This window comes from Patiria miniata, unplaced genomic scaffold, assembly GCF_015706575.1.
Source record: "Patiria miniata isolate m_02_andy unplaced genomic scaffold, ASM1570657v1 HiC_scaffold_13, whole genome shotgun sequence".
In the NCBI taxonomy this organism is placed as follows: domain Eukaryota; kingdom Metazoa; phylum Echinodermata; class Asteroidea; order Valvatida; family Asterinidae; genus Patiria; species Patiria miniata.
Window position 1 is genome coordinate 3,719,135 of NW_024037051.1, and position 26,658 is coordinate 3,745,792.

General features: G+C 40.3%; 1 protein-coding gene across 1 annotated transcript; it reads right to left on the reverse strand.

The window, feature by feature from the left end:
• Positions 1–5,033: 5,033 nt before the first annotated feature.
• LOC119720151 (vezatin-like) lies at positions 5,034–26,252 on the reverse strand. The gene is made up of 13 exons (XM_038189712.1): positions 26,094–26,252; positions 23,468–23,611; positions 21,670–21,732; positions 20,791–20,960; positions 19,070–19,360; positions 17,863–18,094; positions 16,657–16,728; positions 15,538–15,634; positions 13,964–14,186; positions 11,570–11,748; positions 10,134–10,255; positions 8,177–8,257; positions 5,034–6,626 (listed from the first exon to the last, which is right to left on the reverse strand). The coding sequence occupies exons 1-13, from the start codon at positions 26,130–26,132 to the stop codon at positions 5,754–5,756; spliced, it is 2,586 nt and encodes an 861-aa protein (XP_038045640.1). The 5' UTR covers positions 26,133–26,252; the 3' UTR covers positions 5,034–5,753.
• Between the last annotated feature and the right edge of the window lie 406 nt (positions 26,253–26,658).

The window sequence follows — 26,658 nt, forward strand, 5'->3', positions numbered from 1 at the left end:
GAGGCTTTGTGAAATACACTGGAGAGTATACGAGGACAGGCAACGTCCTAGTTATCCTGAAATCTTATTGTTTGCTTTGCGTCATGATGATGCTGTCTTCCGCTTACGCCGCCCGCGGGTCGACGTTGTGGCAACACAGAACAGTAGTTGACTGACATTTCAGGATCAAGCTGCGTCTGAGCTACGGCCGTCTGGAACATCAGTTGCCCATATTTGGCGACCTGAGTGCAACAATATTGAGATGAGGCATTCTCACAACAGGTGGAAATCAATTGCAGTCGACCTGTGTGAAGTTGCAACGTCGTGCGCAAAGCATAGCATTATAATAATTATGGCAGGCAAAAGAGCACACTTGGTGATGGAAGATCGTTTTATTGTTATCAACACACGCACCGCCATTTTGAAAAAGTCACTTGATCACGCCTAAGCCGCAGAAATTGTCATCACTTCGTGGGCGTCATGCAATTGAGATGCCGCCTGTTCCTCGAAAATCACTCAATTTCTCATTGTTCTGACCCGAGCATGATTTTGTGCTTGATGCCAGCGGTTCCGTCTCCGTGCAAGCAAATCACAGGTTGACCTGAGGTCAACTGTACACTGATGGGCTTATTCAAGTGTGCCATCATGTCAGGCAAACCCCTGCGGTTAGACATGTGGATCTTTTGACCCCTACATCACAGGTCAGTCAGCCAATGGGCAGGCAGATCTCAGACTAAGTTTGTGCTGCTAAAGGCAGCTGTTCTGCGATTCTCACCAATTGCCCGGTAGAGAGGGACAACTACTCTGTTCAATGGGTCCTTTAGTTATGGAATTGGGTGGCATGGGTGGCTTGTGTGTCAAGCGCTCGCGTCTCACCAAGGTGACCACGGTTCGAATCCTGGCCGCGGATCACATGTGAGTAGAGTTGTGCGTTGGTTCTCTCCTGTGCCACAAGGGTTTTTCTCCGGGCCCTCCGGTTTTCCCTTCCTCCGGAAAAGTCAAACACTTTCGATCTCAGGCTGTGCTCCGTGGTCATATATGGGTCGATGTGGCCAGCAGCCATAGGCGCCTTTACGTGCCAGCGGCCCGACCACGTTGTAGCCGCGCCCTTAGCAGTTCAGCATACCAGCTGCGAGTAAGGATGATATTAGCCTCCCAAATTATTATTATTATTATTATTTTTATTAATGTTAACTTTAATACATAGACCCATCATAGTATTTTGCTTTGGAAAAGCACTTTTGTCTGTTTTTCAGAAATATTCACAGCCAGAATTGAGAAATGATTTTGATTTTGCCAGATTGAATGAATTTGCAAGAGTTTGTTGCTTCACCAGGGTTTGCATTTTACTGTGCCTTTTTTTTTTTTAAATACTGCACTTCAGAGTGTATTCCAATATTTAAATGTTTTGTGGTGCTGCTGGTTTTTTTCATGAACAACTCATTGATGTGTGCCTTTTCTGTTTGGTTTTATTTTATTTTTGGGTATGTTAGACCCAAAGAGCTATATAAAATTACTAGAGCGCTAACTCCTCATTCTTTGGCCCGGAGATACTTTGAAGCCATCCTGCGCGCAGACATTTTGAATTCATGTGTGAGTTTGTGAAACATAACAAAATTAGATGGATTGCATTTTGAAAGTGTACTCTATATAAAATGCAATGCACAAGTAAAACATACACAAACAACTTAAATCATGACGGTTAAAAAACCGTCACAGAAAACTCATCTGCAGCAGGTACCGTACGTGCACGCGTTTGCCATGTTTGCGCTGTTTGCGCAGAGCAAATGAAACGCTCATTTGCTGATCGTGCGTTTGGATTTTGAACATATCGGCTTCGGCAACACACCTGTATAGAATACAAACACAGATATGCAAATAGACGTACAAAATACGTACAAAAGTTTGAGTTTTCCGTAGGTTTGTGCACAAACGTGGATGCGCCCAGCAGGCATCACTTTGTACATCGAGCCATCGCTCTGGTAATTTAATATAGCTCCATGGTTTGAGCGAATTTATTTGAATGTATATATGTGCATACTTGTACTAATTTGCATTATACCGGTAATGATTTTACAGTTGCATACTATTAGTTGTTCCACAAGTGCGAGTGGAACATGGAATTGAGTACGTGTGTCCCTTCGGCCTCGTGGTATGTACATGTACATGTATGTAGGACACAGACGCACTACATTTTCCATGTCCCACGAGTGCGAGTGGGATAACAAACTTGACGCACAGTTAGTTGAGATGGAACATGACCCGTGCGCTGTGTGTACAGCGGTTTTGCTATTACACGTGCATACAGAAGGAATGGCGTGGGGATATGTGGAATGCGGAATAGACCGTGCTACATGGGATAATGTAGCACGTTTTTTGGCCATGGATCAGCCAGTCAGCATCGAGTTTGCTTGAAGATAAATGAACGTGTACATGTATATCATGCTTGTGGACACATTTTGCATGTTTTTATACACAAAGCTGTAAGCGCCAAGATTTCCCTTTTGAGCCTGAATCCGAAATCTGAAAATCAGCTGTTTGTACATTGTACATAATTTTTCCAATGTAAATACACCATTTTTAAGGCATTTATCAGGGTTGTATGATATTTCTGATGAAGATCTGTAAAAAGTTTTCAGCATCTGTACAAAAGAAATTGGCTTTGTATTTTTGTTTCCTTTTTGGGGAGGAAGTACCTTATGTAAACAATAAATTTAGCACAAGATTAAACTTGAATATGTTTTGAGAGCTTTATACCATTTATGTAGATAACTTTCAATGATGTTGTCAGATTATCTTCCATTTTTAAAGAATTTTGAAAGGTTACAACAAATATTTTGAAAACCTGAATTCTATCCACTAAGAGCAATATTGTTTTATTCCGTCCTATTTTTGTCATAGTAGAGATATCTTTGCTCCACAAGATTAAACTTGTCAGTATGTCATTGTTATACATGTATGTGAGGCGGTGTTCTAGCAAAAGCACACAGAAATGGGCAAATATCAAAATGAGTTGGCAAGTATTAGGAAAGAGAATACTGCTTTCAAATTGAAAGAAAAAGCTGTGAGCCAGGATTACCTTTCGTTATAAATGGGGCACTAACAATGCATTTTTACGCAACCAGGTCGCCAAAACCTTTCGTTGTAACAGGAATTTTGTACTGTCCGTTTTCGTCTTAAGCGAAATTTTCCCCATAGACATGTGCACAATTTTGCCGGAACAGAAGATATTTGTTTGTAATAAACGGAATTTCGTTCTAACCATTTTCGCTATAACAGGAGCCGCCTATTCAATTGTTTAAAGTTCATACACGACATGCCGAAAAGCTAAAATACTGAGAAAAAGGAGTTTAATTTTTGGACTGTTTTGTAGATGTGAAAATGAAAGATGCCATTTGTTTCCCTTAAAAAACACTTTTATTTCAAGATTTCATTTGTAAAAATATGTGTATTACATTAACAGATATCAATAAATCAGAAAATCGAAAAAAAATCAACCCTTTTTTTTTGGGGGGGGGGGGGGGCGTTTTTCTCCACTACGGCCTGTGCCCAGTTCCATCTTATTTTGCCAGAATACCTCACCTATAAGAAGCTACACATTTCAGTATTTGCATCTTTGCATGTATTTCATTTGAAAGGACTCACTTTTACCTCCACTAAAGTGAAGTGTGACACAAAGGTAGATTATACATTGAAAAAAAAGAGTAAAATCCACAGCTGCAAGAAACCAACTTTTCTCTTCTAGCCATGCTAGCCACAAAGAAAAGTAGGCTGGTGAGTACATGTATGCACTAAATACACACAGGCTGTGGTGACTATCTTTATACGGATCTGATACACCGTGCCCTCTGGAGACATGCACACAATATAATAGGGAACAAAAGATTGTATACGTCTCCAAAGGGCAATTTCTATAGACATGATAGATGAATACGTCTCCACAAGATTTTCACGAAATAGATATATGGATTTTACTCAAAAACTAGGAATTTCCAAGGTGGGTTGATCGGTCGCAAATGGAAGAGTTTTAGAAAAGGGATATTAAGTCCGAATTTCAGCCAAGGAAATTAATTCTCGTTAAAATGAGAGCATTTTGAAACTTCACTTTCAAACTAGAAAACTTTACTACTCGAAAACAAAGAAATGTCTCCACAAGAATACAAAATTTCAGTATTCGTGTACACGTGTGCATTGTTCTCATATTTGGACAACAAAGATAGCAATAAAAATAGACAGCATTGAAAAAAAAGTACTTTGTTTCGCATTTTATTTCAGTTATCTCCCAAATTATGAACATACTTAGTTTTGAAATGCGTGGATTTAGAAGTCTCATAAAATAGCAAAAACTATAGGGTGAGGTGTTATAAAACAAATACCAACATCTCTTATTGTGGGTAGAGTAAACTTGGCCTCTCAAGGAAAACGTATGGATTGTTACTATTTTTACAATTTCCAATTCAAAGCCTACATGCATATGAAACCCACTGGTAATGAATTGTCGAGAACGCATATAATTTAGAATTAAATTACTAAGCTAAACATCTCAAGAGCTGGCAAGAAAAGCAATTTATAAATTGAGAAAAGCGAGGGAGTTCTTTGGTACACAAGGGTACACTCCATGCGTCGCTGAAAAAACTAGGAAGAGTCTTCGTGCAACGGGACTATTTAAAGATATAGTCCATCATTTGTCATGTTTGTAATTTGTGCATTTTGTTCGTTTGAAGCAACAAAAGTGTTCAAAATCTAATGAAGGATACTGAACAACTAACCTGATGTAGTTTCAGCTCAGCTTCAGCTGTATATTCCGAGAAAAACAGCATTCTAGGATCTCAATTTTAAATCAAAAGTTGCGGAATCATGTTTTGAATTGCAGCTATACGCGATGTCGCGCACTGATCCGACGAATTATAGCAACCGCACGCCTGTGCGTTGTGCCAATGCTTGCCTGCGCAGCGCCGAATAACAAAAAGAACTACTAATTTAAATTTTTAAATTTCTTAAGACGCACCGTTGGAAAGGCCTTCTTTCGTTGATTACTTCAAAATGATAGCTTGCCAGAAAGATTAATTTCACAGGGAGTTTAGTCCACTTACTATCTTTCAACCAAGTATGTTTTTCAACAATAATACGCCAGTTACTTTTTCGGATGGCTGCAAATGATGGACTATAGCTTTAAGGGACATGCAGGATGGTGGGGCTTTGGCGACCTTTTCAGCGAGTTTTGTGTGCGTGGCATGCATGGTTGCTGATATGGAAATGTAGGTAAACAAGCAAGTGTTTTCTTCGCAGTGTAGAAAATACCTTCGTATTTTTTTTGAATCAAGATAAAATATTCCCTTGCTGTTCAACTGCCAAAGAGGACATTTTTAATCTTGGATGTCTTTTCACATCGTAAATTTTTAACGTTTTTAGCACCCAGTTGCTTGTGTGTACATGACAAAAACAAGCTGTAATACAAAGATCAGCTTACAGAAGAAATCCAAGCTTAAAATCTGATTTAACCAGTTCGCGTTGAATGACGTGTGTATACGCAAAGGTTTTGCGGTATTTGAAATGGACGACAGATAAACACGCAGGGAGCGAGGCCGGAAATATCTGTCAGCGGCCCCCTCGCAGCAAGCGAGGCCGGAAATATCAGGGTGTGCTACCCGCAGATGATGGCCTGAACCTGTCGGGCATCGAGGTTCATGAAAGACAATCCCGCGCCTGGGTCCAGTCACTGTCAAAATAATCCCGGCATGAACTGTTTAATACAAAGACGTGAAGTTTCATTTCTAACTCTGTTTCTCTTTGTCCTCCGATTCTTCGCTATCCTCGTCACTTCCACAGAAAGTTTCCTCCTCTTGCCGACATTGTCTAGATTTCCTGGCAGCTTCTGCTGCCAGAGACGGTAAGAAAGACAGCCCAAATTGTCGCTGTCCTTCCGTCGGATTGAACGAAGGCCTCTCAGTTACAGCATCTGAGAGATATCCGTGACTGAACTGGTTCTTAGAATCCAGACTGTCTTGCGATTGGCTAGCGACTGTTGTGTCGTATTCAGACACATGGTTTTGATTGTATGATTTGCTGGTCTTCAAATCACCAAGGTTACTGGCAGGTCCACAATCTGCAGCGGCAGATCTTGTCGGTTCTTTTTCACCAACGTCCCTTGAGAAGTCCACCATCCTTCCATCATCTGAATCCCTAATTCCCGATTCACTTGCATTAACTGCAGTGTGAACGGGATCACCTTCACTGACGTCCCTTGAGAAACCACCTGTCCTGCCATCAACCTTCTCTCTCGAATCTGGAGTTGTTCTGTCTTGACAACTGCGGATTTTCAAATCGCTAGAATCTTCAAAGGAGTCCAGCTTTCTGTCGGCAAGAATTGTACCTTTGGCAATTTTATTTTGGACATCTACTGTGCTAGTTTTATTCTCCCTGATTCTGCTTCCCATTTGTGGATCTTCATCAGTCGCCAGTTTGGCAGAAGCTTCTTTTCCAACAGATCTGGATACATCACTGTGACCATCCTCACCCTTGGCACATCCAGCGGTCCGGTTCTTCTCTGATTTCATGCGTTCCCGTTCCGCCTTTCTGACTGTCAAGACGGAGCGTAGTTCCTGCAGCAAGCGTTTGGTTTCCTCCGCCTCCCGCCTCCGTCGCATCTGTGGATTAAGAATCGTGCAAAATTAAGACCTTTCAAGATTCTGTGTATGGGCGATTCCATGGTAACTCACGTTACATTTAGAGGGGGGTCTTCCATTAACTCTGTGCTGTTATTCTATAAAGTCAAAGCATTTAGGGTGCATGTTTTTCTCACAGAAGATCCCTTGGAATTCGGGCGATTCACAATGTAGTGCGCCACCAAGAGTTTGCCATGGAGAGTCAACTTTTCAAGTTTACGGTCGACAAACATGGCCCATATGAATGAGTGTCAGGAGACAACTTGAGCTAACTTGTTATAGATTGGGACATACTTTCTGCCGTCAATCAAAAATCACCATATTGGTAAAAAGAAAAGAAAAGGTCAAACATGTACTCGAATCATACGCTTACGAAACCACTGACAGAAAAAAATGAACAATTTCAAATGTCCCGCGCTGTGAATTTGTCGACCGTCTCCCACAATGCACTGGGAAAAATGAACTTTCCATGGCAAACTCTTGGTGGCACACTGTATTGTGAGTCGCCCGAATTAAGAGACTATAACTACCAAAAAAAGGGCCAACAAAAGAACTTTCTATTGGTTTGGCAATAAGTTTTTTATCGGGAAGTCGCGTTACAAGAAACCGTTGCGAACATGGCAACATTTACAACTTGCCTCATACTGTGCACTGATGGAAAAATCACTTTAGTACAATTACCATTATTAAAAATAATCAATCATAAAATATTGTGGTAACTCACTCTCTGGGACATTGAACTTTGTCCAAACTGGTATTTTTTTCCCAAACAAAAACAGACTTGCTCTGCCCTATTTTACATACTAACCCTAACCTCCCCCAACCCATCAAACCCCAACGGCATGTTTTGTTGGAATCTGTCAGGATGGGTACAGTACCCCTAAACTGACAGTCTTTTACATTGGGTTGGCACACCTCCAGAATCAAAGTCAGAAATATGTGGGTGCAGTTTCCCATATGGTGTTGGAATTTGCCAGGATGGGTATGGTTCCCAGTAAATTATGCTAGGGAGTTAGGCCAAAAAAAAAAAGTCTCCGGTTTCTGGTATGGAGCTTGTCCAAAAAGTGGTGCGGCTACGCGGCTTTTTTTTTTTTTTTTACCCGACTTTTTTGCTTCAAATGTCGACTGATGACTGCAAATGGTGCCCGACTAAACTTAGAGCAAATATATGGGAGTCCAGAGAGACCACATAAAGCTTATTCTCGATCATAACCCCATCTAAAAACACGTTAAAATTGTGCAGCAGCAGGATTCCAGTCAAACCAGTGAGTTTGGCGGTTTTGAGACATTATCTTTTATTGAAAAAAAAAACTTTTTCATTTTGCCGACGCGCATGGCTACGGCGACGCGCGCGCATACCAGAAACCAGAGACTTTTTTTTTTTGGCCTTAGGGTTAAAGTACTCTTGCACAGTTGAGAATTTTGGAAGATTTTAGTGTGGTTCCTTGCAATAATGCCTAGGGTGCTAGGGTTAAACTAAAGCTACTTTTTTATGATCTGTTTTATTTTCAACTGAAAAGCTGGATACAAACCTTCTCAGCATCTGAGATTTCCTCGCCCCATTCCTCGTCATCTCTCTGCCCTGGGTCGGTGTCTGTGTAGGCTTCAAATATCTGAGAGAACAAAGCACAAGAAAATGACAACAAATATAAGCGCAATCTAACATGTCCAAATATATGTGAGTTGTTCAATCAAACACCAGAGGCTTCTTGGCGGAACCTGAAATGGAACATGATCAAAAATGTATATAGGGATATTTTTGATGTTTGATTTTCCACTTTTCGAAAAAATGATGAACGGGAAAGTGAAAACAACAGCTTTATATCAATAAATGTAAGGCAAAATGAGACAGAACTGGGCAGAGGTTGAAATGAGGGTTTGCTGGTATTAGGAAAGAGAATATAATTCTCCATACAACAGTACAATGCTGTTTGTTGCACTTCAATCAGACATTCCGTTGACAAGTTATGGCTGTTTAAAGTTCATATTTATCAACTGTCTTGAAAATGAAAGATGACAATTGTCTTTCCTTAAAAATACTTCTATTCCACGATGTTTATAACTTTATACTGTTTCTTGAACTATGTGTAGTGGACATATCAATGATAACAAATATCAATAGGTCTGAAAGTCAAAAATAATCACCCCTATTTGTTTTTTTCTCATTTTTCTCTACTACGGCCTGTGCTCAGTTCCATCTCATTTTGCCAAAACGCCTCACAAGTGACAACGTTAGTGTAAACAAAAACGGTTAACAAAAATGTCTCAAATGATATAAACGAGGCGGTTCTTGAACCGCGCAACCTGCCTGCTTTCACAATTATCTTTAAAGAGTGACCTTTGACTTTGGTGTGTGACCCTTTGACATCACTATCATGTGAAAGTTCCTATGTCACATCTATGACCCAAGTTTGGTTCCAATTGGTACTTCAACGTTTGAAATGAGACCAATTTGACAAAACTTTAACCGATACCACATACATACATGTACATACATACGTACGTAGTACGTACATAAAAATCAGTTGTCTATAAAGCCACAGTTACCAATGGCAATGCAGTAAAGGCCTACATTGGGATCGCTGGCGGATCCTTTAAGGACAGATACCGGAACCACACCAAGTCATTCCGCAACGAAAAATATGAAAAAGAAACGGAGCTTTCGAAATACGTATGGGGCTTGAAGAAAAAAAGTGTAGGTTACACAATACAATGGGACATTCTGAAAAAATCCAACACAAACAGACGTACATCCGGGCAATGCAATCTGTGTATGGAAGAAAAGCTGGCCATAGCTATGAACATGATGAACAAGAACAATGTAATCAATCGGAGATCCGAACTAATCTCTAAATGCCGTCACAGCAACAATAATACAAAACCACCGGACCGCAGCAAGAAAAAGTAACCACCCAGCCGTGCAAACGAAAAGTCCATTCGCCTGATGATCGCCACGCAGTGTGCGTGTACATGAAACCAATGGTAGCAGAATAGACTGAACCTACATGTTATTATATGCTCTGCGAAAGCATAGAGCACTATAGCTGAAACCGATATAAACCAAGTGTTATATGTACTACGTACGTACATACATAGTGACTGCATCTATCTGCTCCGTTCACAAGTACCCCCTCACCAGCAAAGAATTTACAGTTTGGGGTGACTGAACAACGCCATCTTGCCTGACTGTAATATTTTGCCGCTAAGCGCGGGCACTACGTGTAAATAGTAGAAATCCCCTGGTGTACGTGCGTCACACACAAGGAACGGTGCGCGCGCGTCAACCAGCGAAATGTATGTGTCCCGCTCTTGGGACGTCATTGCTAGGTAAAAGGGCGCCATCTTTGTTGGCGCACAGAGTCAATAGTCTCTTTACTGAACAAAGTCCAGGTGAGACAAAAAAGACACCAATCCCAGAACAATTTCAATACGAGATCAGCCCAAGTCCAATAATTATGAAAAAGCTAAAGTATCACACGCATATCCCACCTGATCATCAAATTCTATTTCAGTATCCCTCATTGGTAGCAACAGGATGGGTTCTCTGCTGTCTGGGTGGAGATTGGACTGCTCAGCATCAAGACTACCATCTCCCCTACTCTGCTTACAACCTGGGAACAAAAAAAAATTACGAAAAGTAAACTTTGAGGCACGAGTGTAATGTTCAGGTGAACATGAAAATACATGTAAAATACATGTAAAGGTTCAGTAATGTACACATACACCTTTCCTTTCCTCATTCAAAAACTAAAGTACACATATCAAAATATGAAAAATCCTTTTGTCTTCAAGTTCTCAAAAATTGGCTTCATCTTCAGCAATGGCTGCACTTTTGCCCCCAGATCCGTTTGTTGGCCTTTAATGCTCAAGGTAGACTTGAAATCAAGTCTGTAATGAGTGGTTTTAATCGCGTCCGCCGCGCGCGACTGCCAAGCTCTGCGCCGGGGGTACGACATACCGCATGCTGTCCTAATAGCGGGGACGCTACGTACATTTTCGACCCTATGCGTGTGCGATCCCATGCGTGTACTGCATTACAGACACGGACTGACCATGCCGCGCGGTAGTACATGACTTTTGCTTGAATGGTTGTAGCGCTCACGTTGCATGAACGGCGGTGGCATGGCTGGTATGCGGATTCTGGCGCTGATGACGGACATAAACCACTATAGTCTAACGACTTGTCATCAAGTCTATGCTCAAGGTAATATACAACATTTGCAAATATCAAAAAACAAAACTACCAAATTATTATGAAATACATTACTTGACTGTAAGTGAATAATAGTCTCAAGCATCATGTGAAATCATGGCACCTGGTCTGCTGTCATTTTCAAGAAGAGTGGAATTTTTGTATGAATATCCAACGATGGTCAGTCGACCATCATTGGGGAAAAAAGTGATTTTTTTTTCTTCAAATACTGCGCCTAATTTACCACACTCAGTTAGTCCACATTTTGTTTACAATTGGTTATACATCCCTGAATGGGTGCAAGCCAGCTAGTCTGGTTCCCTGACCTGAGAATTCACCGATGTCTATAAGTTGGTCTGTTTCGTATGAAGAAGGGTCAGTGAACCAGACTACACGAAAACATTTTTCTTGGTTTTTCCAGCATCCATGAACACGACATAAACAGATCAGTGTATCAATATTTGCTATAAAATACTAACCCCCAATTCCATCCATTTCTGAAAATTACAGCAAAAGCAAACGCTGCATATTACATTTAATGCTCAAATAAAAACGTAGACTCCATCAATTAAATTGTGTAAACTGTGTTGAAGTTGAGGGCACTTCTGTTCAGAACATGAGGTGCTTTTGAAATTACGTCGGTGAGGGGCACAGCCTAAGATTGAATTTACATCTTTCCATCATAAACAATAGTGAACACTTGATCTGTTCCCACTTTTTTGAGCGTTCTTACTGATTTCCTTGCTGCTCATCTTCTCAAATGATGACGCCGCCTCCTGCAGACAGTCCTGGGATGCCGTCAGCTCCCTCTGGACAGATTCTAGCATCTCGGAGGTAACTGCATTGATGCTGTCAACTCCTCCAGCGAGCTGCTGGTCACGCCCCTCAAGAGCCTCCTCCACTGAAATCACCCTGTAGTAATTAAGACCATGGCTTGTGCGAATGTTCACATGTACCCGGTATACAGTAAACTCCTGTTAAGTCGAACCTCAAGGGCATGGATACAAAATTTGTGATATCCAGAGTTCGAGGTAACAATTTTTCAAATTTTTCTTCAGTCATGTCATCTACCATGTCTACACGTCAGTGTTTGTACATTAATGACTTCTACCATTACTGACTATGCACTGGGCATGTTACTTGGCACACTTTCCTTCTTTTTAAAAAGTCACCAAGCATCATTTTTTTCAGATTTCATATTGTTCTTAGCCTAAAACATGACAATAAACCACACAAATTGTGTGACTGTGTATAGCCAATCTTTATTGCATGTCATTTGATTTTAGATATCAACGCACCACGCTCGGCGTTTTCCGATGTGTGGCGTGGTCACATGGCCAGTCCTACTGAATTGATAGAAGGCGCACCACTTGCAGCTGGGCTAGCAGTAGTGATCGGGCTATCTGGCGCGCATCCTCAGTGGTTTCTAACTAATGTGGTCACATGGCCACCGCAAAGAGGTATTGATTGGATTGCTGGCGTGTGGGCCACAAATGGGTCAGTGGTAGCTACATGCAAGCTGCATCCCCAAGTGAAAAGACCAAGTCCGTTGGGCAGTAATTAGTCACAAAAATAGTTTTGCAATGTTGTTTATGCTTCTTTGTGACTGTTTTGGCGTCATTTTCTATGGACTGGCCTTACAAAAATTGCAACTAAACCTTTTCGCGATGTTGTTTATGCTTCTTTATCACTATTTTGGAGCATTTTCTATGGACTGGCCGAACAAAAGTTCGAGGTAAACTGAGGCACCGGCGCGGTGCGGGTAGTTCGAGGTACCGGGGTATTTATGTACCGTATAAAATCTTATTCTCTTGACAGGAATGGGGTATAGAGTTTACTGTATTATACTTTCTTTTGATCTTTCATACTCTAATAAGTTCTTAAAACAAGACACTTTAGAGCCCTATAAACTACTAAAAGAGCGTATGCTAAACATTTGTACTGTGTTTCCTAATGTGCCAGTTCATACATCTACCGTAATTTTCGGAATATAAGCCGCGCGGCGTATAAGCCGCAGCACGCAAAAATCTGCAAATTAAGATTTGAAGTCGGCGTATAAGCCGCACCGGCGTATAAGCCGCACTGACCGCTGCGGTTTAAATTTTGTAAGGCCTCCAAATTCTAGTCAAAATGCTCTGAACCAGTTCCATTTACACTACAGAAGCTATTAAAAGGACCACAAAAGTTATATCAAATCATTTACAATTGATACTTTACAAACAAATATGGGAATTGATGAGAAATAAACACCGGGAACTGCTGCCGGCTGCCCCGTCATAGCCCGGCAGCCTGTGCCACGCACGCCGGTGAATGACAACATTTTCCCACAGCACGTGAGAGAGTATGAAACCCACCGTGTGTTGTCTGACTGGAGCGCTACAAATCTTGCTTTGTGGCAACAGATGCTGATTTGTTTTGTCCTAAGAATAAACAGGTCCGTTTTTACCTCAAAACTTATCAAATTGTTGCGATTAGTTGCGAGAAAAATTCAAGTTTCGATCGTAACTTTCTTCGGAAATAGTCAAAACGAAGCGGACATTTTAATAGACGATTCCATTAATTTTGTAAGGGGTGATTTAGTCCCTCCTTTGAGTTTTACATCGTTTCTTGAATACATTTCAAGAAAACAAAATATATTGTGACGTTGAACAACTGATTATGTAATAAAAAAATGTTTCTAACGCCATAAAAATTTTAGTGGTCTTTTTTCTTTTTTTTAAACAGCTAAAATATTGGTAATTATTGTTCCCAAGAAAGAACACCCCTTTGTTACCACAAATGGTGTGGTCCGCTGTTGGGAAAGCATGCTGCATATCGCTGCTGCACTGTACCAGTATCACGTACGGCTGGTGGTGTCAAGTGTCAAGACAGCTTTCATCACCATACTTTTTTACCGCTCGGTACCTTTACGTGAGACGTGGTTTCGGTTTGTTAATGACTTTCTTAATTTATAATACATTTCAGCAACATATCTCTTCTTATACCAGTACATTAAATACACATGTGAATTTCATTTTTATTCTTCAAGGCTCGGCGTATAAGTCGCCCTGTGTATAAGCCGCAGTAAACATTTTCGTGGGCAAAATCAACGTATAAGCCGCGGCTTATATTCCGAAAATTACGGTACCTGTTTAGTGTTGCCTCGAGGTGGAGTCTTAAGCTTCGCACAGCACAGCCAACCCTATCCATCTCACCCCCACCCTGGGGAGGTCTCTCTGAGGGGATCTGGTCTGTGTTGTGGCTAGGTCTCTGCCTGTGACAGTCGTAACTCCGTTGCAATCTTTCTAGCGTTGCTTTGCATGATGCACTGATGTTACTGACGATATTACACCATGAGTTTAGAGAATGAACTGTTGAAGGATTTAACAAAAATAAATTTTAAATTAAATTTAATGAGGACTAAAAAAACAAAGCTTCCAGGCTTGACATGTGACCCTTCCCATCATACACATGGATGTTTTTGAGCCCATGCCCAGGGCCAACCTCATTCCCCATGGGTAAGATCTTGCTGCGCCATGTTGGTTCCCATCATGCCTTGCGCGATCTTAACCCCTGGAATTGTGTAATTTAAATAAGGGAATAAATGTGTGCTTTGGAGGTTTTAATCACTCTGTTTAAGACCGCTTGGAGTCTTGGTGCTGATAATTAACCGAGCCGAATACCTTTTCGGTAAAAAAAACTCACAACTTTTTGGTAAAAAAACCCCCCGATTTTGTTCAACAAGTTCACTTTATGTTTTTTGAAACACCCCTCTAGCTAAATAATGGAATGTCCAGCCTGCGAATGAGATGTAAACAACTCCTTTTAATTACGGCGCGCGTCGCGCGTTCTGCGCGATGTCGCGCAGAATGCACCTGGGGCGTTGTGTTGTGAGTTTAGGACTGTAAGTACTGACTCATTTGCAGTGTTGCGCATGCCTACGTGAGGATTGTGAACGTTCAACCAATGAAACGGTAAGAGGCACTGGATTGTTAGGAGTCCAAATTTCATGTGACACTGGAAAAGTGTTTAAGACCAGCTAGCCATGTCTTTATCATCCGTTTAAGACCGGCCACGTGACGGGCTCTCAACCAATAGGAATGGGTAAACTGTCTTAGGTATTTATGAATATCCAATTACATTTGTATTTGGGAGATTTAAATTAGGACTGCAGTCTATGTGTTTAATCACGATGCAGTGCTTTCTATTTTGAGGAATCACATTTTTAGAATCAATCCTTTCAGTTGAGTTGAGATTTCAATGTCTCCTTGCTAGGATTTACAATGTGCGTACAAGGTCGTCTCTTTTACAACACTAAACACAGGTATTTTTCGCGAAAAACAAGCCTTTCAGACTTTCCATATCGTTGAGGTATCGCAGTCTTGAAAAAATGTCTGTATGTGACGTGATGTGCAGGAGATAACGCAAAAGCAAAAAGTTGTTTTTCAGCGATGGTTCAGCCGAGCCATCACTGCAAAATGATACAAATTTTATCTTTCCTTAAAAATGACAGCATACCAGGCGCCACGATTCGAAAATGTTAAAATTAAACTGCACCTTCAACATGTTACAGTTAACAATGCATGCAACATACCCATGACCATGTTACCAGCGTCTGTGTTTAATTGTGGTCGTCAGATTTGCCTATTGGAGAATTGTCAATGTGTTGCCTATTAAAGTAGGTGATGCTAAAGATGAAAGTTAGCTTCACAAATGACCAACCTGCTATGTGTGGCTCTAGTCTTGCATCAGGGCACGTACTCAATACCAGCCTGCGTATGCACTCTGACCTCTGCTCCAGGAACAAACTGTTCATTACCTATCATGGTTAAAATTAAACAAAAAAAGTCTTCAGTTGCTAAAACTATGATCTGCGGCCTATTCCAACTCTACACATCAAATTAAATAATGAATAATGTGGTGCTTATATAGCCCTTTACACTAAAGTCTTCAAGTAAACACCGCAAAACAAAAGTCCACACTCATTGGAGGGGTCATAATTTTGAATCTGATCGTCCTATAATAACGTCATTTATATAGACCTTTGGGGAATGTTGTTGGCTACATTTTGATACCTGGTTTGCTACCAAAGATTGACAATATTAGTTCATGAAAAATCATGCAGTTTGAAGTTGCAAATTTAAAGATTACACAAGGAGAAATTGCTAAGCGCAAACACATACGCTCGTAATTGACCCATATTGACTGCTTCCTTGCATACAAGCACTGTGCGCTTGATAACACTGTCACATTGTCATGCAGCAATTTCCACTCGCCTAATTTTTAAATTTGCAATTTTTCAAACTGCATAATTTTTTATAAACCGTTGTCAATGTTGGACGATTTACAGTTTTGGTAGCAAATGGGGTATCAAAATGTAGCCAACAACATTTTCCAAAGGTCTATATAAGTGACATTATCATAAGTTGGTCAGATTCAAAATTATGACCCCTCCAATGAGTGTGGACTGTCTTTTTTTGCGGAGTTTAGTTTCACAGTTATTACCCCCGTTTTTCTGCAAGAAGCTCGAGATCAGCGCAATGTGGCCACCTTATTTTAGACACCTGGGTGGAGAGGGGCAATTGCAGTCAAGTGTCTTGCCCAAGAACACAAGCACCATGTCTTCCTTCAGGGTTCGAACCCACATACAACTGCGTAGGAGTCTGACACCGTAACCATTGGACCATGGCACTCTACTGTGGTACCACAATATGCAAACTTTGGGCGCAAAATCAAATGGCAACTAGGAATAACACAGAGGACTTGACATTATATTCCCATTCTTATTGTTTTTAGTCCTTTTATAACTTTTTCATGACAAACACCAGAGACAGTACTTACTTTGAGAGTAGCGAGGGAGTAACAGCCTGTGAGTTCCGTCAGGGAATCTTGATCATTCTCAATGTCAGTCATCTGCAAGATCAACAAATAAACCATGGAAAATCTTTCGCTCATCTTTCACTCATTTATAGGTCATCCTATAAATTTACCTCTGAACTCTGTAATATGCCATTCAAGTGTCATTAAAAATGACTTCAGTTTTGTTTTATTTGTTGAGCAGGTTGTTTGCCTCACATAACACTCTTGGAGGAAGAATACATTAACCCTCCTAATATTTAAACAGTCACAGACAGTCAAAATTTCCATCCACTTCCCCTGCTATACTTTTAACACAGGCTAGTCACCAGCAGTCAGATCATGTCAAGCAAGCACTCTGACTAGTCAAACTCGGTCAACAGACCATGAACAGACAAAGCAGGCAAGTTGTGGGCACAGCTGGCTTATCAATCACCCACAGTCAAAGTAAAGCTGTATCAAGTTACGTAAACAGTCACAGCCAGTCAATCTTGATTTATGTAGGCAGGGAATTCTGAACTGTTGAAAACAATCACTTGATTGATTTTGACTGAAAGGACAACTTGGCAAAGAATGTATGTTGCTTAAAGGGAAAATACAACATTTGCAAACATCAAAAAATAAAACTACCAAATCATTTTGAAATACCTTGCTGGACTGTTAGTGAATGACAGTGTAAAGCATCCTGTAAAATCATGGCACCTGGTATACTGTCATTTTCAAGAAAAGTGGTATTTTTGTATCAATTTCCAACGCTGGTCGGCCGACCAGCGTTGGAAAAAACTGTTTTTTTTCTCAAATACTGGCCCCAATTGACCATCGCACTTGTTTGCAATCGATTACACACCTATGAACGGGTACAAGCCAGCTAGACTGGTTCCCTGACCTTACAATTCCCCAATGTATGTAAGCTGCTCTGTTTCTTCTTATATGGAGTCAGTGAACCAGACTACAGGAAAATGATTGTTTTTCTCGGTTTTTATAGCATTTTCGAACCCAAAACCTCCAAAAAAAAGTTAGTGTAACTATATTTGCTATATATTTCCAACCCCCCAATTCCATCCATTTCTGAAAATTACAGCAAAAGCAAATGATGTATATTCCCTTTAAGGTACATTGTGCATTGTGCTAACAAAGGATGCTATAAAATGCAAGTGTCCAATAGAGGGCGCCATTACTGTCTAACAATACCTTAATCCATGGAGCGGTGTCCTCCAAACACACCACAGCCAGGTAGTTATTGACATGGTCAATCTCGGCCACCAGAGGGAGCTGTTTCATGACCCCCAGCGTTGCATCTCGGAGGGCGTTGAATTGAGCTCTAGCAGCTGAGAAGCAGGCCTTCCTGAGTGCCAGGCACTGGCGCTGCTGTTTTGAGGATGCTGCATTTTCAAGGCGGACAACGGGCGTGTAGGGGCTCACCCTAATAGGAATTTGCAGTAAAAACTACAATGATTATAGCAGCTACACTAAAACATTCCCAGAATGCTAATTTAAAAAAAAAAGTAACTTGCAATTGCATTTCGCCCAATTTTTATTTATTTTGAGTAAATTTCACTTTACAGTAAAAAAAGGAAAACTGACCAGTGCTAAAAAAGGTCTGTTCCTTTGTGTACATGTCGTCACCGTTTTGACGTAGCAATATCTGTGCACACAGCTGCATAACAGAGTTTGAGAAAATCGTGTTTGAAGTTGGTCAATTGTTCAAATCACATTTTCGCATGCATTTCTCACCCAAAATTCAAAAAATAAATAAATGATGTGATAGCCCAGTATTAAATAACCAAAACTATTTCTCTGTTTTCATAAAATCGTGTTTAATTAGGAGACATTACATGTAATTACTAAAGATATCCATCACTTTGTCAAAACGGAAATTCTACTTCGTCACAAGTGATGTAAATGCAGCATATGTTTGTACACTGTGCGCGAGTATATAAAATGTATACCTATTTGATAGCATAGATTTGTCATTTCATCAAAATGCAAAATCGTAGAGGTTACATAAACCTAAATATAGCACATGTGCAACATCTATAGGACTAAGGGACGATTACAGATTCGTCACTTCGTCAAAAACTTTGTGTAAAAACTTTGTCAACACTTTTTGTAATTAGCATAATTAATGACAGACGGAATTTTGTGTCTCAAAATTTGGTAATCATTTAGAGGACATCATAAAATGTTAGAATATCCAAAAATCTCAAATTGCTTCAAATCTCGGTTTTGGACGGATCTGTCACTTTGTCCGAACGGTGACCATGAAGCATGTAAAAAAAAATGGTTGAACAATGTGTACATGTCAAACGTTCTCAAAAAGTATAAACTCAACACTTATAACATTTGTTAATACATTTTTGAGGATGCTAAACTTATAGAATTCTGTTTGTTAACTTACATGGTAAATCCTCTGGATATGACTTCCACCTCCTGAATGTAGCGGATACTCTTCTTCAGCAACACCCCCTGCCGATTCAACAGCATCAGACATTGGGCCCAGGATTGGATGCTGTTTCGATGCAAACTTCTCAGGCTGTTGAAAATCCAGCAGGTTCGTGCCCAGTGCAATGTGTAGGCGGTGGACGCCAACAGCACAATAATGTAGAGGGCGGCATACGCGTAGGTGAAGTTACTTTCTGCTGCACTCTGGTAGAGTACAGCGAGGGCAGCAAACAGAACAGCTAAGCCACTGAAAAATGACAAAAAACACATATGTGTACATGTATATCTTGTTAGGGCGATTCTTCAGAAAATGAAACTGAATTAATTTTTGGGAAAAAATAAAGTTTTTTATGTGATATAATACAAATGATTATTGTTCACTAAAGAGTTGCTAGTTAGTAAGTAAAGACGCAAATTTCTTAAGATGTTTCATAAGTTGGTCTTTTCATGCATAAATTAGCTTTAATTCAATTACAAAATGTCACATACGTTGCCGATGAAAACGTCACACACGTGACCAACAGAACAGTTCCCATTGAATAGTAAAAATAAACCAGTGGATGTACAATATTTATGCATTCTGTAAATCACAAAAGACTAGTCTTACTCCAAAATAAGTATGGGTGTCTGTCCTTAGATCTTTTGACAAAAGTGTGAAATTTCGCTATGGGCTGATAACATTTTTTCGTCTGATGTCACACACGCGACCACACTTTGATGACCCCTCCTAATATTTTGACACAATTTGTGAAAGGAGAAACTATACTCTGAGGTAGGGAGTAAAAAGTACTAACGTGAAAAATCAGTGAAAGTAATATGTCAGATGTAGTTTTAATAAGGGGGAAAACTTCAATATCAGACGAGCCCAATTTTATGTCGCACCATGACCAAAGTATGGACCTTTCGTTAAAAAATCTTAAATACATGCTTGCAGTGTTTCCACAATCAGTTCTAGCACAAGACTTTTCCCATGTGCATTGCTCTCAATAACTTGTGGGTAAAGTCTGCGAACTGCGGGTTCCTTTCCTGGCTGGTGTTATGGTGTGTGTGTCCTTGGGCAAGGCACTTTACACTGATATTGCTACTCCCCATCCAAGAGAAAAATACAATGTACATTTGGTACCTGTAACTACAACTGTAGGCCACGCAGCACAATCTACCATCCCTCTACATATTTCAAAGCCAGACAAAATGGCAGTCGTGTAGTGTGGGGCCACTGTTTAGTTTCGATCAAATTAGAGTCAAGAGTGTTTTTTATCACTCAAAAATGACCTTTGCAAACTAAAGCAGAATTCTCTCAAGTATAATGACTCCTTTAAAAAAAAAATTGAACAGTTTCTTGGGTAGAAATTACAATTTTCATGCACAGTTTACTGTTGGTGACATTCGACTATGCGCGCCTTGCACTTTCATGGTACATAGCAGTGATCGCAATTTTTAATTTTCGTGCTGCGTTTTATTGTCATCATTGTCATTTTACCCCCAATTACCCCTAAAAATAAAAATCAAAACCCTGCCCTCTTTCTATGACATACATGTTCTTAATGTCGCCAAATAGTTAGGTAAGTCAAATAAAATAAAAGTGGATTTTGTTCTCTGGTAGAAAACCGGGCCTGTAACTACACGATCACCGACAAAACTCAACAATTACCGAGCTACAAAATGTAAAACTCTCACCAAAGCACATGACCATACAGCCCTACTGTACGGTGGTGTTGAGCAGGTGACTGCCGTGTGGAATCCTGACTCCCCTTGGGACAGTACGCATGAATGGTCTGCCTGTCTGCATCCAGCAAGAGGTGGCTGTCTAATGCCAGCGATGAATACTGCGGCAAGAATTCAGTTTCCTGAAAGTTGGTGGGGAAAACCAAAATATGAGTCCATCAAAATGGCACCAATGTATTGCCTTTAACTACGCCTACAGGAGTAGGGATGTCATCATGACGTCACTTCGGAAGTACGTATAGTAAACGAATGCCAACTGGAAGACTGCCATTATACATCATTAATCATGTACATAAACGTGAATGGGTTGTGCAGGATTTCATGACTGTTTCGTGACTTTTTGGGGGTTGGAATATCAACTCTACATGATCTGTAAGTAGTAAAGTCTGTCATGAGCCAATGTGGCTTATCAGGCCGGCGTTTATCTCCGGTTTCAGTAGCATGAAATGACTGAGAATATTTCTACTCCCCTGGATGGGATGCCAGTCCATCGCTGGTTATTCCCCAGCTATGCCAGTAACCATTTATACTTTTTCTGGGTGGAGAAAGCAAGTGGGGGTAAAGTGGCTTGCCCAAGGACACAACATTTGACCAGCAGCCGGATTTGAACCCCTGACCCTCTGATCGTGAGTCACGAACCCTAACCACTAGGCCACACTCCCCACTTCCATGATATGACGTCTTGTGAAATAAACAAAAATCCGTCACTTTTCCGCGGATTTTTTCCACGACTGTGGAAACCCCGGTATGTGTAAATGTTGCAGCAGAGGAATTCAGCATAGAAATATTTTCACAAACAGACACATGAAAGTAAATAGTGCTGATGCTTACAATGTGTTGAATGAAGTCTGATACTGGAGGGAACATCCACTCAAAAGCCTGATGTATCGCTGCCTGGAAAAGACAATTCGTCAAAGACACACGTTGTTTTAGACTCGTTAGTAAACTGCTTCAATCAACAGGATTTTACTTGTGTTCATACATAGTATGGGCTCTCACACATATGTACATACACTACAAACTATGGCCATAGATGTTCTGCACCCGATTTCATCAAACTCTTCGTAACTTACGATGCATCGCAGCGCTGCGACGCGTCGTATCCCTACGATGCGTCGCAGCTGCGACGCGTCCTGCGATCCATTTCACAAAACACGTCGTAAGTGCGACGCGTTGTATGTGTATTTATAGCACAACTCGGTGTCTGTTTTATGTATTTAGTCAGCGTACAGTAAATAGTCGTCTGATATTCAACAAAGAGTCGTCGGATCTCAGCTCGAAATTTGTTAAAACGTAAAACAAAATGGCGGTCGTGCGATGCAATTTTGAAGGAAAACAAGCTCTCAGTGGACTGTGTAGCTACTTTGAAATTTCAACTGCAATTTTCCAGTCTAATTCATGATTATTCAATGTATTTTCCATTTACAACTTTACACACATTGCCTCGGTATTATAATCTCGTTATTGTAATTTATATGGCATATAACTGGCTTAGAAATGACTCTTCTTATTTTGCGACGACTACTAAAAGTACTAGACATGTCTTAACTTGCGACGTGTTTTAAGCCGTTGTCAAGGAACTTACGACGCCTTCAACACAACGCAACTTTCGTGAAATGGAAGATACGAAGCGTCGTGAGTTGCGACGTGTTACACGTCGTAACTCGAATTTACCAAGGATCGTCCTTGTTCCATGGCGTGGTGTTTGTGTGCCAATGCATGCTGGTGTGCGCGTTTAGCGTTGCGCGTAACTTTTCCTGAAGGGGTGGTTTGGAAGACAGACATAAATTTATTTCAACTGTAAATCAAATGACAAGGATCTACATGTATCAGTTAAACAAGAGTGGCTTTAAATTGTAATTTGTAAAATGGGAGGAATATTATCGCTCCATATAATCTGGACTTTCCCATTTCACTCGGCTTCGCCTCGTGAAATGGAAAAGTCCAGATTTTACCTTGCGATAATATTCTCTCCGGTCCACTCTGAGCCACTCAATATTTGTTTATACTTTAAATACACTTTATTAAAAGGGCCATTGCAATGGATTTTCTTTGTTATCCAATTCAAACTTTGAAATGTACCTTTTGTGTTTCACTTAGCTTTATTTTTAATCTTCGTTTTGGTTTTATGCCAATCGATGAGCATTTCCATATTCAGGAGCAAACTGTGATGTCATTCAGCATAAAAAGTCACCAAAATTATAAACAAAAAAAACCCAATAAATTAAAAAAAACTACTAACAGAAATTTCCAACAGTGCATCGCACCATTGGAAAGGCCTTCTTTCGTCGATTTCTTCAAAATGACAGCTTGCCAGAAAGAATAATTTCACGGGGAGTTCAGTCCCCTTACTATATTTCAACCAAGTATGATTTTCAACAATAATTACGTCAGTTACTTTTTGGATAGCTGCAAATGATGGACTGTAGCTTTAATTGATAAAGTGCACTTTCCCCCCCAAAAATTTCCCAAACAAAGGAAAGTCTCACGATTGTATTTTTGTACTGTACATGTATACATTTCAAAGAAATGGATATTTACTACAAAAATAGTGTCAAATTCTTACATGCACCACTGTCTGCAGACAAAGAGAGACGAAAACCTCAAACCAGTTTGATTTTTTTTTTACCTTAAGAACATGTAGTTGAATCAAACAAACGTCCTTCTTATTCCTGTTCGTTATATCCTCTGTTTTCTTATTGCTAACTGACGGAGCAGTCTCAAAGTCTTGATCTGGGCAGGTCTCCCTCAGATATAGGCTCAGAGGCGACGTCTAAAGAAAAAAAGGAAACAATGGATCATTAGGCCTAAAATAAGTTCTTTCTAAAATGTATTTATCCGGAACTGTCGCACTCACTGTATCCATGGTAACTGCAATCATGTTCTTTTAATGTCACCAACTACATGTAGTTTGGTAAGTCATATGGGAAGAATGCCATACATGGACATCACTCATTTTTCCCTGCAGTGACCTACTGTTTATGTATATCAAGCACATGTATCGGCCATCAGAAAGCGACAACATAAAAAGTCAAAGTAAACATGTAGCAGGGTCATTCCGTGTCAAATCACCCAAACATTTTAAAAAATTTAAACCCCACCCCCTTCAAATTGGTTCATATTTAGTTTATTGGGTAAGTTAAGCTGAAAAAGCTAAAATTTTAAGTTTTAGATTGGTCGGATAAACGGTTTCTGCGCTACCGCCCGCCATTGTTTGGCAATTTTGGTCAAAATGGGCGTGGTTGCCAATTTTCAAAAACCGTTTGTCCGATGGCGTTAAAACTTAAAATTTCAGCTTTTTCAGCCTAAATTACCCCACATACATATATTTTTCGGTAACGGAAGGACATTTTCGAAGGCTGAAATATTAGAAGTCACTGAAGCGAAGCAAATTACGCAAAATGTTAAAAACAAGTTTTAGTCGTTTTTTCAAGACCAATACTTTCTCATGACAGAAACTGATGGCATTAGTACATATTTTTGTGTGTGTTTTGGTAGAATACTTTCATATCACTATTAATCACATTTTTAGGATTAAAACAGGATTATTACATAATCCTATTTTTTGGTACCGAAATGTATAAAAAATAAAATTCCGACTTCAAATCTTGAAAATATAGACTTTTAGCTTTCATTTGATGCCAAATTTGTTTAAGTCACATGTATTTGAATTTTTTGGTGTCATGTCCACTTTGGTGTGGAATTGCCCATGTACTAAATATGAGCAAATTTGAAGGGGGTGAGGTGTAACCCATTGGGTGATTTGACATGGAATGACCCAGCAGGCAAATAGCAGTGAAAATGTTGAAGAATTTACTAAGAAAACACTTGGAATTGTTTCAGATCAGCCTCATCAGAAGAGTCAGAGTCAAAGGCATGGTAGGGTTTGTGCACAGGGTGTCACGAGTTAAAGGGAATGTACATCATTTGCTTTTGCTGTAATTTTCAGAAATGGATGGAATTGGGGGGTTGGAAATATATAGCAAATATAGTTACACTGACTTGTTTGAGGTTTTGGGTTCGAAAATGCTATAAAAACCAAGAAAAATAATCATTTTCCTGTAGTCTGGTTCCCTGACTCCATATAAGAAGAAACAGAGCAGTTTACATACATTGGGGAATTGTAAGGTCAGGGAACCAGTCTAGCTGGCTCGTACCCGTTCATAGGTTTGTAATCGATTGCAAACAAGTGCGATGGTCAATTGGGGCCAGTATTTGAAAAAAAGCAAGTTTTTTCCAACGCTGATCGGCCGATCAGCGTTGGAAATTGATACAAAAATAGGCCCCCTACCACTTTTCTTGAAAATGACAGTATACCAGGTGCCATGATTTTACAGGATGCTTTACACTGTCATTCACTAACAGTCCAGCGGCTACCCACTTCCAAAATGGGGTCGCTCTTCAATTATTAATACATAGGGCATTGCAAATTAGGCCTATAGTATAGCCTAGGGCCTATGCCCGCAAGCGCAGTGGTATTGGAATGTTGTTGTTTTGCGGATTTTCTTTATTACTAATAAAGAAAATCCGCAAAACAACAACATTCCAATACCACTGCGCTGCGGGCATAGGCCCATAGGCCCTAATTGTTTGCCAAACATTGTTTTTTCAGCAATTATGTAGTGGCTATCGTTACGGCACTCGTTGTTTAGCGCCCTCTACGATATTTTTTTGATACGCACGCAGGTATATAATTATTTGTTTCCACACGTATTGAGCAGTGCGCCAGCTCAGCCGATAGAGGGTAGGATTTTGCACCGCGAGGTTGCGGGTTCGAATCTCAGTTTTGCACTTGAATTTTTTTCCTTTTCTAACCTGAGGCTTTGGAGGATTTTTTTTAAAAGGGAAATAAAGTCCGAATTTCATAAAGTTCAAATTCACTTTTTTCCTTCTAATTTTATATTTTCTTGTCATGTTTTTTTATAAAAGTTGCCAGGTTGCAGTCTACCGTAACGATAGAAAATGGGAAATGCGTTACGGCTGCCGTAACAATAGCCACTGCGAGAGTTCCGACATCAATCCCAACTTGGCTAATAATATTATTAGCCAAGTTGGGATTGATGTCGGAACTCTCTAGGCAATAATTAGGCCTACATAATTGCTGAAAAAACAATGTTTGGCAAACAATTCAGCCCCCCCCCCCCCCCCCCCCGCCACTGTCGACTGTAGTGTAGTAGTTACACAATCGTTGATGAAGCACTGTGAATCGGCGGCTGGATTTAGACTCCATTCATTCTTTCCTCAGTGTTATTTACCTTAAGAAGCACTTCCTCATCTTCGGCCATGATGTTCATGTAGGCCTAGGTCCTCTTCTTGGACTTGATTTGCAAATTTCATGCACAGCTTTCCAAGATTGCCATACCGGTAACTCAACTGTAACTCAACTGTACACACACTCCAGTGCAGCTGACACTTGTGCGCGTACAGCCAGCAACATCGACAATGGAGGGCGCCCTTATGAAACATTCGCTGGGAAATTCCGCCGTTCGTACCATGCCCAGACAACCTCCCCCCCCCCCCCCCCGCGAAAGTTGCCAGAGTTGAAAATGTGGTAATTAGATAAATTTTAGGAGAAAATTCCATCTCAAGATGATCACCCCTAAATGTCTGTGACCATCGCCATTTTGAAAAAATTCTCCACTTGCAAAAGGAGAAAATTATAGGACCCTGCAATTTCGTGATCAATTCGTTTCTGTTCACTTTCTTGTGTTTACCTAAACATTTTGTATAGTTTTGATTTTGACTGCATGTAGTTGCACGAACATTTGATTATAGGCATTATCGTTTTTGTTGTATCCCATACATAACTATATCCAGTAT